This window comes from Durio zibethinus, unplaced genomic scaffold, assembly GCF_047325235.1.
Source record: "Durio zibethinus cultivar Kanyao isolate XHJ-2024 unplaced genomic scaffold, ASM4732523v1 HiC_scaffold_292, whole genome shotgun sequence".
Lineage (NCBI taxonomy): Eukaryota > Viridiplantae > Streptophyta > Magnoliopsida > Malvales > Malvaceae > Durio > Durio zibethinus.
Window position 1 is genome coordinate 15,001 of NW_028322915.1, and position 20,000 is coordinate 35,000.

A 20,000-nucleotide genomic window follows, 5' to 3' on the forward strand; every position below is an offset into this window, starting at 1 on the left:
ATAGGAGTAGGCCCCTCCATGGCATCAGGTAACCATACATGAAGGGGAAACTGCGCAGATTTAGCAACTGCGCCGGCAAATAATAAAGAGGCACATAAAGTAACAAATAAAAAATGAACCTCATTATTATAAATCACGTTATTAAATATTTCGAACAAATCTTGAAATTCGAAACTTCCCGTTATCCAATAAAAACCTAAGATTCCTAATAATAAACCAAAATCGCCTATCCGATTAGTTACAAACGCTTTTTGACAAGCGTTTGCCGCAACAGGTCGTGTGAACCAAAACCCTATTAATAGATAAGAACACATTCCAACCAATTCCCAAAAAATATAAATTTGTATCAAATTAGAACTAGTAACTAATCCCAACATTGAAGTATTGAATAAACTCATATAAGCAAAAAATCTCAAATATCCTTGATCATGAGACATATAATTGTCACTATAAATAAGAACAAAAATTCCAACAGTAGTGATTAATATTGACATAATAGAGGTAAGTGAATCAATAAAGTAGCCAAACTCGAAAGAAAAATCATTATTGATGGTCCAAGACCATCCATATTGATAGATAGAACTTCTATTTATTTGCTGAATAGACAGATCGACCGAAAAAATCATAACTATACTTAACAATAAAATATTGGGAAAAGCCCACATACGACGAAGATTTTTTGTTGCCGTCGGAAAAAGTAGGAGTCCCATTCCTATTAAAATAGGAATTGGAAGTGGCACAAAAGGTATGATCCATGAATATTGATATGTATGCTCCATAAAAACTTTTTTCTTATTCTTTCTTAATTAATCGTTTCTGATTCACCGGCTCTTATCTCTTTTGATGGAAAGGGAGCAATAATACAATCAAGATATTACAAAGTTAACTGGAATTTTCTATTATTAATCTTTTAATCTTTCTCAAATATTTCAAAAATATTCAAATTTCGAAGTTAGAAGTAATCAAATGATATCACCGAGTTACTAATGGAAAAAAAAAATATTCTTTTTTTTTTTCAAAATTATGTATCCTTTAACAGATTAATTACGAGTCTCATTCGAATTTGATTGAAAATGAAAATTGGGCATACTCTCTCTTCGAGCTTGACCAATTACCAATTAATAGAAAAAAATTCAAGTTTGTTTTTTATTAGGTAAATAAAATGGTTTTTTTACATTTTTTTGTTTTGATGTATTTTTCGTGTATAAATGGAGATGTATAAATTATAAATGTAGGACGACAAAAAAAATAGGCAGAGATAGAGAAGGAAAGACTCTTTTTTACGTTTTTTTGATTTCATCAATTCAATTTATATATCATAATAGATCCTAATCTATCCTATAGATTTGAATGGAGATATAAAAAAGAAAGGTACCAATAAATTAAATACAAATTCTTCTTTTTTTCTGGATAGTGTATGGAATATAAATAAAAAAAGGTTATATCATATTTTTTTTTTTTTTTTTTTCTAGAATAGAAGCATTTTATGTTATTTTCCCATCTCTATTTAGTTCTTATGAAATTTATATAGTAGTATATAGATAATTATAATCTAGAAAATCTATTAATCTAGAAAATCTATAGGAATAGATAAATAATGACATAAAGACACCGATCATTTTGTTTTAAAAATAGATGTCTTTGACATCCAACTATAGCACTAAATAACCTTTTTTTTGAATGGCAGTTCCAAAAAAACGTACTTCTACATCAAAAAAGCGTATTCGAAAAAATGTTTGGAAAAAGAAAGGATATTGGGCGGCGTTGAAAGCTTTTTCATTATCGAGATCTATTTTTACGGGTAATTCAAAAAGTTTTTTTGTACGACAAATAATTTTTTTTTAATCTGAATTGGTTTAACTCGAATAAGATACAAAGGTTTTCTTTTTTGAATATCTTTTTTTTTTTCATTTCCGGGATGGGGATTCTCATTTTCCCCATCGCCCCATTTGGTATCTTAGTGTTATAATAATTTGTTATTTTTATAATATTCAATTTCAATTTATAATAATAAATAATTAAATAATTAAATAATAAAAATTTGTATATTTATACTATAGCTATATCGGAGCACATATATATAAGAGCTTTAACTGGGTTGTTGAAACTAATCCATTAAGTTTCAATTTTGTAACTTTATGAATCATTATTTCTCTGAATTACTATATATCCTTCCCTTGCTTTCAACCCAATTGAGAAAACTCCCTTTATAATTTAGTGGATATACAAATAATGTATCAATTTAAAATGATCTAAAAAAATTCTATGTTTGTATAAGAAGATGAATCAAGACATATTTTTAGAATTCGAAATTCGAAATACTTTTTTGAAGTATGGTACAATTATGACAGGAATCGAAACGCTTTTTATATAACGTAACGTGTACAACCCAATATCTAGTTGGTTTGATAAATCCTTAAAACGCAAAATCCTAACGATTAATACAAAGCTATGCAAATTACATAAATCTTTTGAAATCATTGGATGTGGTGCTGAAATTGTGATCTCTAAAAATAATATTTTTTCATTCATTTATTCATTCAATTGATAAGCATTTTTTTTTTTATAGATTCATAAAAATCATATAAAAGAATGAGAGATGAATCATTAAAAAATTAAAATGATAAAGAACATTTTTTTGTTGAATTCTATCTATGAATTGAAGTTACAACTAGTTAGTTTAGTTACAATAGAGGAGTTCTCTTTTAGGAAAACACAAACTATAAAATCTCTGTTGAAATAATTAAATATTAAATTAAATATTAAATAAAAAAAAGGATAATTAAATAAAACGATAAATAATAAAGATTCTTTTTGAACCTTCAAATTGCTATTTAAACGAGTTTTTATTCATCAATTTAAATTAAATGCTTCTTTTACATTTTACATTGAATTGACCCCTTCACCTTCAATCTCGACGATTGAATAAAAAATGGCTTATTATGATTTCGAGCAAGCCGCTATGGTGAAATCGGTAGACACGCTGCTCTTAGGAAGCAGTGCTAGAGCATCTCGGTTCGAGTCCGAGTAGCGGCATAGTATCTTCTAAAAGAGATAGAATAAGTCCTATAATGAATTTAATTCCTGATTTCCATTCCATAAAATCTAGAAACCCTCGCTTTTTTCAGAATTCTTATGATTTTTTCAACTTTAGAGCATATATTAACTCATATATCCTTTTCGGTCGTTTCAATTGTAATTACAATTCATTTTTTAACCTTATTCTTATTAGTCGATGAAGTCGTAGGACTATATGATTCATCAGAAAAGGGCATGATAGTTACCTTTTTCTGTATAACAGGATTATTAGTCACTCGTTGGATTTATTCAGGACATTTCCCATTAAGTGATTTATATGAATCATTAATCTTTCTTTCATGGGGTTTCTCCCTTATTCATATGGTTTACTATTTTAAAAAGCGTAAAAATGATTTAAGCGCAATAACCGCACCAAGTGTTATTTTTACCCAAGGCTTTGCCACTTCGGGTCTTTTAACCAAAATGCATCAATCCGCAATATTAGCGCCTGCTCTCCAATCCCAGTGGTTAATGATGCACGTAAGTATGATGGTATTAGGCTATGCAGCTCTTTTATGTGGATCATTATTATCAGTAGCTCTTCTAGTCATTACATTTCGAAAAGCCATAAAAATTATTGGTAAAAACAATAATTTATTAAATCAGTCATTTTCGTTTGGCGAAATCCAATACATGAATGAAAGAAGCAATGTTTTATTAAACACTTATTTTCTTTCTTCTAAAAATTTTTACAGGTATCAATTGACTCAACAATTGGATCGTTGGAGTTATCGTATTATTAGTCTCGGGTTTATCTTTTTAACCATAGGAATTCTTTCGGGAGCCGTATGGGCTAATGAGGCGTGGGGATCATATTGGAATTGGGACCCAAAGGAAACTTGGGCATTTATTACTTGGACCGTATTCGCGATTTATTTACATACCCGAACAAATAAAAATTTGGAAGGTGTAAATTCCGCACTTGTGGCTTCTATGGGATTTCTTATAATTTGGATATGCTATTTTGGGGTCAATCTATTAGGAATAGGTTTACATAGTTATGGTTCATTTACATTAACATCTAATTGAATTGAATAAAAAGGCTAAGCCTAACAAATACTAAGATAGGACAGCGTATATATAAGAAAACTTATTGTAAGCTGTCAAGAACCTTTTGAATCACTCCACTACTTGATTCAAAAGGTTCTAACAAAAGCCAAAGATGTCTGATTAAAATTCAATTTAATTCTTTTACCTTTTTTTACTTAACTTAAACTTAAGAGAAGAAAAAAGACTTCTTTCTTTTTTTTTTCACTGTACAACGAACAATTTTAAAAATCATAGGATTACTTTTTGATTTTTTGTTTTATTCATCAAAACTATCTATAAAAATAATTATATAGAATAGTTTCGACCTTCTCACCTGATAATGAGAGGACAAAATCCGGATAAATACCAATACCTATTACTGGTAGAAAGATAGAGATCGAAACAAATAACTCTCGTGGTCCAGAATCAAAAAAATAAGAACTTTGAGCATTAAATAGCTTGTATCCATAGAACATTTGACGTGACATAGATAATGAATAAATAGGAGTTAATATCATTCCAATTGACATTACGAAAGTAATTAGTATTTTTGGCATTAAAAAATATTTTTGGCTGGTAATTATTCCAAAAAAGACTATCAACTCTGCAACAAAACCACTCATGCCCGGTAATGCAAGAGAAGCCATCGATAAGATACTGAACATCGTAAATATTTTTGGAATCGGAATAGCCATTCCACCCATTTCGTCGAGATAAAAAAGACGCATTCTATCATAACTCGTTCCTGCCAAGAAAAAAAGTGCAGCACACCGATAAATCCATGAGATATTATTTGTAAAATAGCTCCGTTGAGTCCCGTATCAGTTATAGAGCCAATTCCTATAATTATGAAACCCATATGAGATACGGAGGAATAGGCTATTCTTTTTTTTAAATTCCGTTGACCAAGAGATGTTGAAGCTGCATAAATTATTTGCATTGTACCCACTATTATCAACCAGGGAGAAAATATGGAATGAGCGTGGGGTAATAATTCCATATTGATGCGAACTAATCCATACGCTCCCATTTTTAATAAAATTCCGGCTAGAAGCATACAAGTACTGTAATGTGCCTCCCCATGGGTGTCTGGTAACCACGTATGTAAGGGTATAATCGGCGATTTGACAGCAAAAGCAATAAGAAATCCAATATAGAATATGATTTCCAGTGCGACAGGATACGATTGATTAGCTAATGTTTCAAAATTTAATGTTGGTTCATTAGAACCGTATAAACCGATACCCAAAACTCCTATTAATAAAAAAATGGAACCCCCCGCAGTGTACAAAATAAATTTTGTAGCCGAGTACAGACGTTTCTTTCCCCCCCACATGGATAGAAGTAGATAAACGGGAATTAATTCGAACTCCCACATGATGAAAAAAAGTAAAAGGTCTCGAGAAGAAAATGATCCTATTTGACCACTGTACATTGCTAGCATCAAGAAATGGAATAATCGCGAATCTCGAGTAACTGGCCAAGCCGCCAAAGTAGCTAAAGTAGTGATAAATCCTGTCAGTAAAATGGGCCCTATAGAAAGTCCATCTATTCCCAATCTCCAGTAAAAATCAAAAAAATTTATCCATTTATAATCTTCCTCCAGCTGGATTAATGGATCGTCCAATCGGAAATGATAACAAAATGCATAGGTTGTTAGAAGGAGTTCAAATATGCATATACACATAGTATACCACTTAATTAGCTTATTTCCTCTATGAGGAAGAAAGAAAATTAAAGAACCTGCAGATATTGGTAAAACTACAATTATTGTTAACCAAGGAAAATAATTCGTGGTAAAGACAAGATGCACTTGGACCAGAAAAACCCGTGCTCAAAAAAGATTTTTTTTGAGCACGGGTTTTTTCAGTAAAAAAAAAATAAAATGGATTCAAAATGTATTCAAGTGGGGTTTTCGGGAACGTATCAATAAGCTAGACCCATACTTCGAGTTGTTTCATGCCATAAATAAACTCGAACGCTCAAGAAATCTGTTGGACAAGCGGATTCACATCTCTTACAACCAACACAGTCTTCTGTTCTTGGAGCGGAAGCAATTTGCTTAGCTTTACATCCATCCCAAGGTATCATTTCTAACACATCGGTGGGGCAGGCTCGGACACATTGAGTACACCCTATACATGTATCATAAATTTTTACTGAATGTGACATGGGATCTATAATTTTTTGAACATCATAAAATTTCAATCTAGTAAACTTGTAAATGAATCATTATAGTTAAACACCAGATGAATCAACGATTTACCAGAAATTTTCTAATCAATTTCCTTCGGGATCAACTCATAAGAAAGGACCAAGATACTTTGATTTCTTACGTTTTCGAAAACATGATGTAGATTCCAACATATTGGACATGCTAATTCAAATTGGTGAATCTTATAATTTAATATTATTAATATTACTTATTCAACAAAGTTGATTGATTGATACGCGTTGATTTTCTGTTACGATAAATTGAGGAAACAATAGCTGATCCAATAGCTGCTTCAGCGGCTGCAATAGCTATAACAAAAATTGATAAAATATTTCCTTTTAATTGCCGACTATCAAAAAAATCAGAAAATGTTACAAAATTTATATTAACCGCATTCAGTATAAGTTCAAGACACATAAGGGCCCGAACCATATTTCGACTCGTGATCAATCCATAAATACCGATAGAAAATAAATAGGCACTCAAAACAAGTATATGTTCGAGCATCATTGACCAACTCCTTATCAATTTCGATTCATTTTAATATGAACAATAATTCAACGGATTTGATTGACTAGAATAGAATATAACAAAAAGAATATATTGGAAATATCTCGAATAAACGAATTTCTATTTTATATTTTATACACGAACAAGAATTCAAGGAAAATAGATGCGATAAGACAGAAAAAAGTTTAATTTGGATTGCTTGCTATTCCTAGTTAGAAAGATTTATTACTGACGAGCCACAGCAATTGCACCTATCAAAGCAACTAAAAGAATTAGTGAAATGAATTCAAATGGAAGAAAAAAATCTGTTGCTAAATGAATTCCAATTTGTTGACTATTACTTATCAAATCTTGTTCTATAATTTGGTTTGATCTTGTAGTCCAAATAATCCCGTACCATGATGTATCTAATATAGTAGTAATTAGCGAAACAAGAATACTTGTACAAATCAACGAAGTAAGGCCATTCCCAATGGTCCACAGATTAAAATTTTTATAATATTCTGAACCATTCATGAACATCACAGCAAATAGGATTAAAACATTTATGGCTCCCACATAAATAAGAAGCTGGGCAGCAGCTACAAAATGAGAATTTGAGAGAATATAGAATAAGGATATACAAACAAGAACCAATCCCAATGAAAAGGCAGAAAAAATTGGATTGGTAAGTAATACCACTCCCAGGCCCCCTAATATAAGACCCGATCCCAGAAAAACTAAAAGAAAATCGTGTATTGGTCCAGGCAAATCCATTATATGTAAAATAAGAGATAAATAAATCGAAATGCTTTTCATGATCTTATTGACCCGACCAGGAATTTTTTTTTTATGATACGTTCCTAATTGAATAAAATCCTAATCTATTAGGTGTGAATTGATCTAAGTACAATTATTGTTTCGTTTTTAATTCTTTTTTTTTGTTCGGTTCGAAAGGGTATTTTGTTTTTTGAAACTATATATTTCGAAATAATTACGAATATATTAATAGATTTTCAAGAAAAATGAATTCGAAATTCTTATCAACCAGTTAATTTGTAATTGAATTTTTATTTATTGACCAAACAAAGAGTAAAGGCCTCATTCTTTTAAGTCAAACCAAATATTCTTTTAACTTAAACCAAAACGGAACCTTAAAAGAATTGGAAATTTCTCTTTAATAGAATAGGAGGTTTACTTACTCAGTTTTTCTTTGAGGCGAATTCAAAATTGTTCGAATTGTATAATCGTCAATTACTGACATTGGTAAACGGCCCAAAGCAATTTGATTATAATTCAATTCGTGACGGTCGTAAGTAGAAAGTTCATATTCTTCAGTCATTGATAAACAATTTGTTGGACAATACTCAACGCAGTTACCACAAAATATACAAATTCCGAAATCAATACTGTAATTAAGCAATCGTTTTTTTCTAATATCCGTTTCAAATTTCCAATCAACAACAGGCAGATCTATAGGGCATACACGAACACATACTTCACAAGCAATGCATTTATCAAATTCAAAATGGATTCGCCCACGGAAACGCTCTGATGCGATTAATTTTTCATAAGGGTATTGAATAGTTACAGGTAAACGATTTGCGTGGGATAAGGTAATCATGAAACCTTGACCAATGTACCTTGCTGCTCGGACTGTTTGGTGGCCATAATTCATGAACCCAGTTACCATAGGGAACATATCGTGAATATCTATGAATAATTTTATGTTTGTTTCTTTCTCTTGTTTGAACCAAGTCATGAATCTCGTATTCTTTTTTTCTTTACAGTGAAAGAAGTTGGAAAGAAGTTGTTAATAATAGATTACCGAGAGAAATGGGTAAAAGAAATTTCCATCCAAGATTTAATAATTGGTCCATTCTTAACCTAGGTAAAGTCCATCTTGTTGCGATAGAAATAAACAAAAACAAATAAGTTTTAGCTAATGTAATAAAGATACCAATTGTCGTTCCAAAGATTCCATTCATTTTATTTATTTCAAATAGCTCAGGGACGAATACGTACGGAATGGAAATATTCCAACCCCCCAAGTAAAGAACTGTTACAAATAAGGAAGAAAGTAATAGATTTAGATAGGAAGCAACATAAAATAAACCAAATTTGATACCCGAATATTCGGTTTGATACCCTGCTACTAATTCTTCCTCGGCTTCTGGTAAATCAAAAGGTAATCTCTCACATTCTGCTAGAGAAGAAATTAGAAAAACGATAAACCCTATTGGCTGACGCCACAAATTCCATCCCCAAACCCCATATTTTGATTGCGCCTCAACTATATCAACTGTACTTGAGCTGTTAGATAATTATAGTCGATGATAACATCACTGTTCCCATCGCTAGTCCAAAACCGTACATGAGGTTTTCAACTCATACGGCTCCTCGTGGGTCACAAATAAATTTAAGGACCGAATCAGTATTATTTCTCTTCGTATGGTTGTAGAATAGATAGAGAAAAAATGGATTGGAAGGTCCAAAATTATACCAATGGAATTCTGTCTGCTATATTATGAAGAATAAAAAAAGTGCTTCTGAATTGATCTCGCCCGTTACTAATTTCAATTTTTATTTGTTGAGTAATAACTTAAGCCTTCAATAAAATACTTCTTGTAGAAATATCAATAGATATTTCAACCCATTGTTTTCGATTACGAAAAAAATTAAATATTACATTAGCTCATAAATCATGACACAGATTATATCTCTCTATATATATGAAAGAAAGAATAAAAAAAAAAAAAATATTTATTTTTTATTCTTTCTTTTTCGTTCCTATTCTTCTTTCTGATCTGAGAAAATTACGAATGGGGGCTTAAACTAAAAAATAGTAAAGGATTATTTCGTTCCTGATAGTCATTACTTTAATCGGTGGATAGGAGCATACTCTGGACCGGAATCGTGGGTAGTACTGCCTACTCATTTCTACTAATTTAAAGCCCCAATTAGTATTCTTTTTATGTTATCCAGAAATATCCTTTTTATATAATTTACATAATCTCCATTACTAATCCTTTGTGTATTTTGGTGTTCCTAACCATCCACTCATTTTTTTGTTCAATCCCCCGTTTGGTTTGGCAATACATGTATGGGAATCTATACAAAGGATAGCCAAAACTCTATACGGTTGATCTTTTGAGCCCGCTTCAAGCTAGATTGACTAATCAACCCGTCTTGGGGTAAAGACTTCTTCCACTTATGTTTTCTTCCACTTAACTCTTGTACATAGGAAATGAGATTAAATTTTTTTTTGTTTAATTTACTGCGAATTTATAAGCTGCTTTCTTTCACTCATATATAACTATCTAATTTAGTTTATCAACCTGAAGGATAATAAAATAACGAAGATATCTATTCAATCCATTCAGCTTATTTTATAGAACGAAAGGAATAGGGAAAAGAAAAGTTTATATTTCAACGAATCGCACGTAGAGATATTGATAAAACACATAGAGTTAATGGTATTTCATAACTAATCGATTGAGCAGCAGCTCGCAGACCACCTAAAAAGGAATATTTATTATTTGATCCGTATCCTGACATAAGAAGTCCAACAGGAGCAATACTTGAAATGGCAATCCATAAAAAAATACCGATATTGAGATCGGCTAAAATAAGGCGAGAGCTAAAAGGAATTACTGAAAAACTTAGTAAAATGGATATGACTGCTATAGACGGTCCAATACGGAATAAACGAGTATTTCCTCTAGATGGAAGAATATTCTCTTTGAAAAGCAGTTTTGTTCCATCTGCTAGAGCTTGAAGAATTCCCAAAGGGCCGGCGTATTCAGGCCCAATACGTTGTTGTATTCCTGCAGATATTTCTCTTTCTAACCATACAATTACTAGTACACCTATTGTGATTCCCAATACAAGAGTCAAAATAGGGACAAACATCCATATGATCCCATAGACCTCTTTTAAGGATTCCAATCTGTAAAAGGAATTGATATCTTCTACTTCTGTTGTATAAATTATCATTTCAACGATCAACTTCTCCCATAATGATATCTATGCTACCTAGTATCGTCATAATATCAGCCAATTTCATTCTTTTAACTAACTGAGGAAGAATTTGCAAATTGATAAAACCCGGCGGGCGAATTTTCCATCTCCAAGGAAAACCACTTTGATCTCCTATCAGAAAAATTCCTAATTCTCCCTTTGGGGCTTCCATTCTCGCATAAAGTTCTTGTCTCGGTAATTCAAATGTAGGAGAAGGTTTTTTACTAATGAATCGATATTCAAAATCATTCCATTCTGGATCCCTTTCTCGATCAAAACATCGGATTTCTAAATTCTCATAGGGACCCCCCGGAATTCCTTCCAGGGCCTGTTGAATTATTTTTATGGATTCCGTCATTTCACTGATTCGGACTAAATAACGAGCTAATGAATCTCCTTCTTTTTGCCACTGGATTTCCCAATCAAATTCGTCGTAACACTCATAATGATCAACTTTACGAAGATCCCATTTGATTCCAGAGGCTCGTAGCATTGGGCCGGATAGACCCCAATTTATTGCTTCTTCTCCACCAATAACCCCTACCCCTTCAACTCGTTCTAAAAAAATAGGATTTCGCGTAATAAGTTTTTGATATTCAACAATTCCTGTTAAAAAATAATCACAGAAATCCAAACATTTATCTATCCAGCCATAGGGTAGATCGGCCGCTACTCCTCCGATACGAAAATAATTATGCATCATTCTCATACCGGTGGCAGCTTCGAATAGATCATATACTAATTCTCTTTCTCTGAAAATATAGAAAAAGGGGGTCTGTGCACCAATATCGGCCATAAAAGGTCCAAGCCATAATAGATGAGAAGCTATACGACTCAACTCCAACATAATTACTCTGATATAGCTGGCTCTTTTAGGGACTTGAATATTGCCCAATTGTTCTGGTCCATTTACGGTTATTGCTTCCGTGAACATAGTGGCTAAATAATCCCAACGTGTTACATAAGGCAAATATTGTATAATTGTTCGGTTTTCCGCAATTTTTTCCATTCCTCTGTGTAAATAACCTAATATTGGTTCACAGTCAACAACATCTTCACCATCTAGAGTAACGATGAGACGAAGAACACCGTGCATTGATGGGTGGTGAGGTCCCATATTGACTATCATAAGGTCTTTTTCTGTAGCTGATAGATTCATAAGTTTTTCCTCGATTCATTCTTACATGAATTGTTGAAAACGAAAAGAAGTACATCAAAATGAAAAATATAATAAATCGACTAATTCAATCAAATTAACGATTTTTTGATTCCCGAATATCCAACTCACTAATTAATTCTTTATAACGTATGTTATTTTTCTTTGATAAATAAGACAGAAGCCGTTGACGTTTTCCTAGAATTTTACGTAGACCTCTCTGAGATAAATAGTCTTTTTTGTGCAATTCCAAATGTGAAGTAAGTCTTCGTATCTTATTGGTGAAACTGACTATTTGAAATTCAACGGACCCCTTGTTTTCTTCTTTTTTTTCTTGAAAAATAACTGAGATGAATGAATTTTTTACCATAAAACAAAAATTTCTCTCCCCCTTTTTTTGAATGTGAATTTTACTGATCAGTAATAATAATAATACCATTCATTTTAATATGCACAATGATTTTAAGTTCGTTATGAACTTTATAATTTTTTCAAATAAAATTAATCAATCCGGTTTTCAATCATAATATATGGAAAAATGTACCATTGACGAATTTTCAAACGCGGATACATATGTATCCTTACCATACTGAAACGACTGCCATTATTACTATTAAACCAATAGCGATTCATACAAGCTAAATCTTCTAATCGATAATTGGGCCAAAGAAAGAACTTTAATTTAATTAGTTTCTTTTTATCACTATCAAGATGTTTGTTTTTATTCAAAACTTGACCACAGTTTTTTACATTATTTAAAAATACTGGATTTCTATGCATACCATTTTTATCCCTTGAATTGAAAGAAATTCGAATTCGCAATTCTCTCCGGTGGTTAGGGGATAAAATATTTTCAGGAATAAACAAATCATAATGATTTTTGTCTTTATTTTCAGTCATTTTTTGATGTCTTGCAATGGATTCATCAAAATTATTTTTTTCAATATAGTTTTTTTTTTTGCGTCTTTTTTTTTTTTTGCGTCTTTGATTAATTTCATGTTTATTTTTATGAACCAATGAAATACTTATAGTTTGATATAGAATAAATTGTCCATCAATTTCTACATACCGGCGAATTGGTTCGATAATCAATACTCCTTTTTTGAGTAGGTATTGATAAGTTAAAAGTAACTTATCCGCCGAATCCATCAAAATATCCAGATTCGTTCCTCCTCTTCTAACAGAGTATAGAAAAGTTTCATTCATATTTATCAGGCCAAGAATGAAAGAATATGCTTTGATATTTTTGATTATTTTTTCATCGAAAGAATCAGCATCCCATCCGAATTGAAAATACAAATACTTTTGTAGGAATAAACGAGCTTCTCTCTTGCTCTCGTCTTCCTTTCTATGTTTTTTTGATTTACCAGAATCTTCTTCAACATCTTTTTCTTGATTGTCTGATTTACCTTTTTCTTGATCTGATTTACCTTTTTCTTGATTGGATGATTTACCTTTTTCTTGATTGGATGATTTACCTTTTTCTTGATTGTATGATTTACCTTTTTCTTGATTGGATGATTTACCATAATCTTCTTCAACATCTTTTTCTTGATTGTATGATTTACCTTTTTCTTGATTGGATGATTTACCATAATCTTCTTCAACATCTTTTTCTTGATTGTATGATTTACCTTTTTCTTCATTGTATGATTTACCATAATCTTCTTCAACATCTTTTTCTTGATTGTATGATTTACCTTTTTCTTCATTGTATGATTTACCATAATCTTCTTCAACATCTTTTTCTTGATTGTATGATTTACCTTTTTCTTGATTGGATGATTTACCTTTTTCTTGATTGGATGATTTACCATAATCTTCTTCAACATCTTTTTCTTGATTGTATGATTTACCTTTTTCTTGATTGGATGATTTACCTTTTTCTTGATTGGATGATTTACCATAATCTTCTTCAACATCTTTTTCTTGATTTGAGAGAACGGATCTAAATTTTCTTTTTTTTTTTGCATCTGATACAAGATCCTCTTTTTTTCCATTAAAATTAAAATTGAAAAGAAGTAGTTTTATTGGTATGATCCATGGTTCAACCTTATATGCATTATATAGTAGCACAAATTCTGGGAAGAACCAAAGTTCCAGATTCGATATTTGATAATTATTAAAATTATTAATCACAGTCTTAATATTTTTCTTACTCTTGGTACTGGTTTTCTTACTCTTGGTACTGGTCTTCTTACTCTTGGTACTGGTATCGACCCAGGACTCAATATCGGTCTTATTTCTAAGACAAAAATTAAGAATTCTCCAATTAAAAAATTTTCTATGCGAAAATTTCCCCGTTTTCCCCGTTTTCCCCGTTAGATAATTATGGATAGGAATATCCCCCAATATATCAAAAAATTTTCGTTTATCCATGTTGTAATTATAAGGAATCTCTTCCCTCTTATTTACTTGTAATGGTGATCCATAAGTATATGAGTCCCTCATATCTTGATATATAATAAATATATATGATAATAAATTATATCTATAGTGTTTTTTAAAATTATCTTTTTTATATTTTTGTTCTTGATTCCGTTTTTGTTCTTGATTCAGTTTATATTCTTGATTCAGTAATGAATTCGCTTGAAAATCATTTTTTTTTTCGTAATGTATTAATCTTTCTTTTTCATCTGAATCCCATTTTGTTAAATCTTTATTTTGAGCCATATAGTGTTGATTGACTCTATTTCGCCATTGTTCTGGTACTAATCTAAGCCATATACTCTGAACTAAATCGTATTGATAATCGTATTGATAATGACTCCTTAACCAGTTTTTCCATTCCTTTATTCCAGAGATTTTTTGTCTTAACCCATAATGATGTTTTAATTGGGAATGAGATATTCCTTGTTCTTCAAAATAATCTTTTATTTCATTTTTAAGAAAAAGAGATGTTCCGTGATATTGAAGGATAGGTTTGAATTTAATAACTTGGGTTTGTGATAATTTGTAAAATACATATGCTTGTGAGAGGGAGGATAAGTCACAAAAAGCTTTTGCATTTTGATTTCTAATATTCGAAAGTGAGTTTTTTATATTTTTTATAGTTGAAATAAAATGAATTGTATTTTTATTTGGTTTATTAATTCTTTCTTGATTTGCTTCATTATTGTAAATGAATTTATCAATCATTTTTTTTGTTGATTCAAGAAAAAGTTGTGGATTGGGTCTTGGAATATTAATGATATATTTAATGATATATAGAAAAATATCTATGTATATCTTTTGAATAAAAAGTTTTATAAATAAATAGAATTTACGGATTAATCGAATATTTCTTCTTTTTAATATTTTCCAAAATTTTTTTGATGATTCTAATTTCTTGTCTTTTATAATTTTTTCTATTTGATTTTTGATTGTGTTTGTTCTCTCAGTCAGATCTTTTATCTTTTTTTCTGTTAATGAATAATTTGTCCGCTCCATAGATTGAATTTGAAGGGATGATTCGTCAATCATCTTATTACTGATTATCGAATCTTTTTTAGTTTCGCCCAAATCTTTTTTAGTTTCGCCCAATTCTTCTCTCAACTCCAAAACTGGATTTCTTTTTGAAAGTTTTTTTATTATTCCCTTTACAAATGGAATTTTTGTTTCTCCTGAGACTTTTCGAAACAATTTTTTTCCTTTTTTAAAAATTTTCCATTTTTCACTTTTTTTTTCTAGTTCGTTAAAAATAGGCTGAAAAAACGAAGGCCGTCTTCGAGGAGGACCGCAAGGTAAGTCACTTTCCAGTCCACAAGCTGTTAAAAAGCAAAAATCATTCTTTTTAACTTTCTTTTTTTTCATTGGATCTTTATGCTTTTTTTTCATTGGATCTTTATGCTTTTTTTTCATTGGATCTTTATGAGAGGGTTTCAGTTTAGATCCGCGCCAAGGTTTCAGGCGAAAAGGATATAGGATCTTGATCTGGATACCTTCTGATAACCAATTTTTTGGAAAGTCTTTTGTGGAGAATTGAAGACCATTATAAGTGCATTTAACATGTATTTCTCGCTTCCAACCCTTGAAATCCGTGGACCACTCAGGAATTTGAAATAATAATATACGGACAATGTTTTTAGCTATTATCAATGAAGGTAATAGAATATATTTTCTAAAAATCGATTGGGCTATTAACATGATGCCCCTTGGTCCTTGACCAAAAAAGACGATATCCCAAAATTCTGCTGCGTCCAGCAGGAAGTCATCTGCCTCTGACTCTTGTCTTCTTTTTTCTTTCTCTTTTTTGTCTCCTTTTTGTATCTCTTCTATGCTTTCTCTTCTTTTTTCTTCCTCTTTGTCTCTTTCTTGTATCTTTTCTATGCTTTCTCTTATCTCTTCGTCTTCTTCTCTTATGTCCTCCTCATTTTCTGTATAATCAGAAATTTGTGATTCTTTGTTTTTCCATATCCAATTTCGAGATATTAGTTTTATCAGCCAAGAAATATCAGAATACAAAGATCTGAACACTCTGAAGAAGAGGCTGTCTACTCTGTCAAAAAAAAGTGGGGAATGCACATTTGATTGAAACAGTTCCCCATTAATTATTTTACGTCTTTGGGCACGCACGGCACCTTTTATTATGTCTCGACGAAAATTCGGTTCTGGCGAATATTCCATCAAAGATAGGTCGTTTTCTATATCGTTTGGTAGAAAAAAATCATCCTTTAACTCCTCCTTAGAAAAAACTATTGCGTACCGGAAGATTCTTGAACGAATTGCATAATCTGTTATCATGTGTTCCTCGCCTCCTCTATGGTGTTGTTCGAAAATGTCGAGTAGTTTGTATGACCATCGAGGAACTTCTTTACTTATTTCTTTTATTCCATTACTTATTTCTTTTATTCCATTAGATTTTTTTATAATTGTTTGATTGTCGGGATTAGTTATAACTATATTGCATAAAAATTTCAAAATTTTGACTCGATCCTCGGAATCGATATTTCCCTGTTCATCTTCTGTTTCTGTCAATAAAGAAAGTTCTTTTTCTGTTGATAATGATTTGAGTGTATCTATTGTCTGTTCATCTTCTGTTTCTGTCAATAAAGAAAGTTCTTTTTCTGTTGATAATGATTTGAGTGTATCTATTGTCTGTTCATCTTCTGTTTCTGTCAATAAAGAAAGTTCTTTTTCTGTTGATAATGATTTGAGTGTATCTATTGTCTGTTCATCTTCTGTTTCTGTCAATAAAGAAAGTTCTTTTTCTGTTGATAATGATTTGAGTGTATCTATTGTCTGTTCATCTTCTGTTTCTGTCAATAAAGAAAGTTCTTTTTCTGTTGATAATGATTTGAGTGTATCTATTGTCTGTTCATCTTCTGTTTCTGTCAATAAAGAAAGTTCTTTTTCTGTTGATAATGATTTGAGTGTATCTATTGTCTGTTCAAATTCGTAATAATCAGTAGCAAGAAGTATAACATGAATCTTATTTATCCAAAACGGATCCGTGTTTGTTTTTTCACTTAAAGGTGAAAACAATTTTTTGATTCTTCCGCGGTAGGGTCCCTGCAAGAAAGGATCATATATTTTAGGCAAGTATTTTATTTTAGTTTCATTATTAGTTTCATTATTAGTTTCATTATTAGTTTCATTATTTCTTTTAGTTTCATTATTTCTTTTAGTTTCATTATTTCTTTTAGTTTCATTATTAGTTTCATTATTAGTTTCATTATTAGTTTCATTATTTCTTTTAATTTCATTATTTCTTTTAGTTTCATTATTAGTTTCATTATTAGTTTCATTATTAGTTTCATTATTAGTTTCATTATTAGTTTCAGTAGTAGTTTCTTCATTATTAGTTTCATTATTAGTTTCATTATTAGTTTCATTATTAGTTTCTTCATTAGTTTCATAATTAGAAAATCGAGTCCTTTTTTCAAGTATGCCCAGATCAAAAGATTCCTTATATAAATATTCCTTATCTAAATATTCGACTCTCTTTATAAACTCCTTACTTAAATTTATTCTTTTTAGTTCATTGATAAAACTCCAATCAGTATACGATTCGTCAGAAAACAATTCTTCTGGTGTGAAAAAATCTATTTGTTTTTGTACCATTTCTCCAAAAGCTGCTAAACTAGGTGGATATGTAAAAGAGATTTTTTCTTTTCCATCACTTCGACATGTATAAAAAAAATATTGTGACATTTCATTTTTTAGAGCATTGTCAAACCGATTATTTTTTATATATCGCCAAGGTCGATTCCGTTGTTTATAATCAAAAATAAGCGTCACAAGAGGTTTTTCAAACCATAATAATTTTTTATATTCTTTTTTTTCTGATATTATTTCTAACTTCGAATTTTCCTGATTCCCATCCAGATAAGAAGTTTCATAAACTGGGCTATTTTTATAGTCGGTCTCTTTCGAAAAAGGGTAATAAGAAAGATTTTCTTTGGTGGATACCTGTTCCTCCCCCCCTTTGGAAATAGTTTCTATTTCTATGTTTGTTTCTTCCTCCCTTTCCTCCAATTCCTTCAATTCCTCCAATTCCTGCCCTTTTCTTCGGCTTTGATGAATTCCTGTCAGTTTCTTAGTCAGCATGTGTGACGGTTTTCTACCTATAGAGTAAAGACAGGTAATAAAAAAGAGAAGAGTAAAGATTCGAGGAATAGACTTTGTAAGTTCGAATATAAGATGCCTATTAGATCGAATAACTATATAATACCTAAGAAAAGTCCTTTTTTGTATCCAGGCTAATACCACTCCAACCCATTTCATTAATAAAATTTTTTGTATCCAGACTAATACCAATCCAACCCATTTCATTAATAAAATATGACCAATTAAAAAACCAACAAAACTACTTATTACAAATAACATATTGGTGTTGTATCGAAACATATAAATGTTGACTAATCTGGCTAACATTGGACTTGGTAAAATGAAATGGTTGACTAATTGAAAAATTAAATTATGCAGGAATACACATTGAATCCTAAGATTACGCATTGAATTTCCGGCAGTCTCTCCTGCATAATAATCAAAAAAATCAAAATAGTCTTTGTCATTGTTCCAGAAGTAATAAAACCAAAGATACGGTAGAACTAGGACATTTAGTAGATGAGGTCTAATCAATGCTAAATGCAGAGGCTCATAGTAGATCGATATGAACAGCATGAGCTGTCCCATAAGAAAGCCAGTTGTTGCTGCTGCCCTCTTCTCGTTTCCTTCTTCTCCTTGTTCCATAACCCAAGTTTGTACAAGGAGGAGATAAGAGGGACCTAGGGATAATGTGGTCAGAAATCCATAATAGAGTCCGACCACAAGGACTGACAGGACTGAATTGATTATCCTCATGAATAAGGATATTAGATTACTCGGTATAAACGATTTGAAAATCATAAGAAACCCCCTAATTTTTTTTTTTTTGTTTTTTTTTTTTCTGGATTATTCATTATTATATGATATTATTCTCATCTGATTATTCATTTTGTCAATATAGTTTTTTTTTTTTTGCGTCTTTGATTAATTTGATGTTTATTTTTATGAACCAATGAAATACTTATAGTTTGATATAGAATAAATTGTCCATCAATTTCTACATACCGGCGAATCGGTTCGATAATCAATACTCCTTATTATATGATATTATTATATATATGATTATTCATTTTGTCAATATAGTTTTTTTTTTTGCGTCTTTGATTAATTTCATGTTTATTTTTATGAACCAATGAAATACTTATAGTTTGATATAGAATAAATTGTCCATCAATTTCTACATACCGGCGAATCGGTTCGATAATCAATACTCCTTATTATATGATATTATTATATATATGATTATTCATTTTGTCAATATAGTTTTTTTTTTTGCGTCTTTGATTAATTTCATGTTTATTTTTATGAACCAATGAAATACTTATAGTTTGATATAGAATAAATTGTCCATCAATTTCTACATACCGGCGAATCGGTTCGATAATCAATACTCCTTATTATATGATATTATTATATATATGATTATTCATTTTGTCAATATAGTTTTTTTTTTTTGCGTCTTTGATTAATTTCATGTTTATTTTT

The 20,000-nt window shown here is 30.7% G+C and overlaps 1 protein-coding gene across 1 annotated transcript; it reads right to left on the reverse strand.

Moving 5' to 3' along the window:
• Nucleotides 1-7,757: 7,757 nt before the first annotated feature.
• On the reverse strand, nt 7,758-12,406 carry LOC149508874 (NAD(P)H-quinone oxidoreductase subunit H, chloroplastic). Its single transcript, XM_089757797.1, has 2 exons — nt 10,255-12,406; nt 7,758-9,134 (listed from the first exon to the last, which is right to left on the reverse strand). Exon 1 carries the CDS (start codon nt 11,988-11,990, stop codon nt 10,809-10,811), a length of 1,182 nt encoding a protein of 393 aa, XP_089613923.1. The 5' UTR covers nt 11,991-12,406; the 3' UTR covers nt 7,758-9,134; nt 10,255-10,808.
• Between the last annotated feature and the right edge of the window lie 7,594 nt (nt 12,407-20,000).

What these genes read in the sequence shown, in the direction of transcription:
- LOC149508874 (XM_089757797.1), bottom strand. Translation starts at nt 11,990, where the DNA reads ATGAATCTATCAGCTACAGAAAAAGACCTTATGATAGTCAATATGGGA.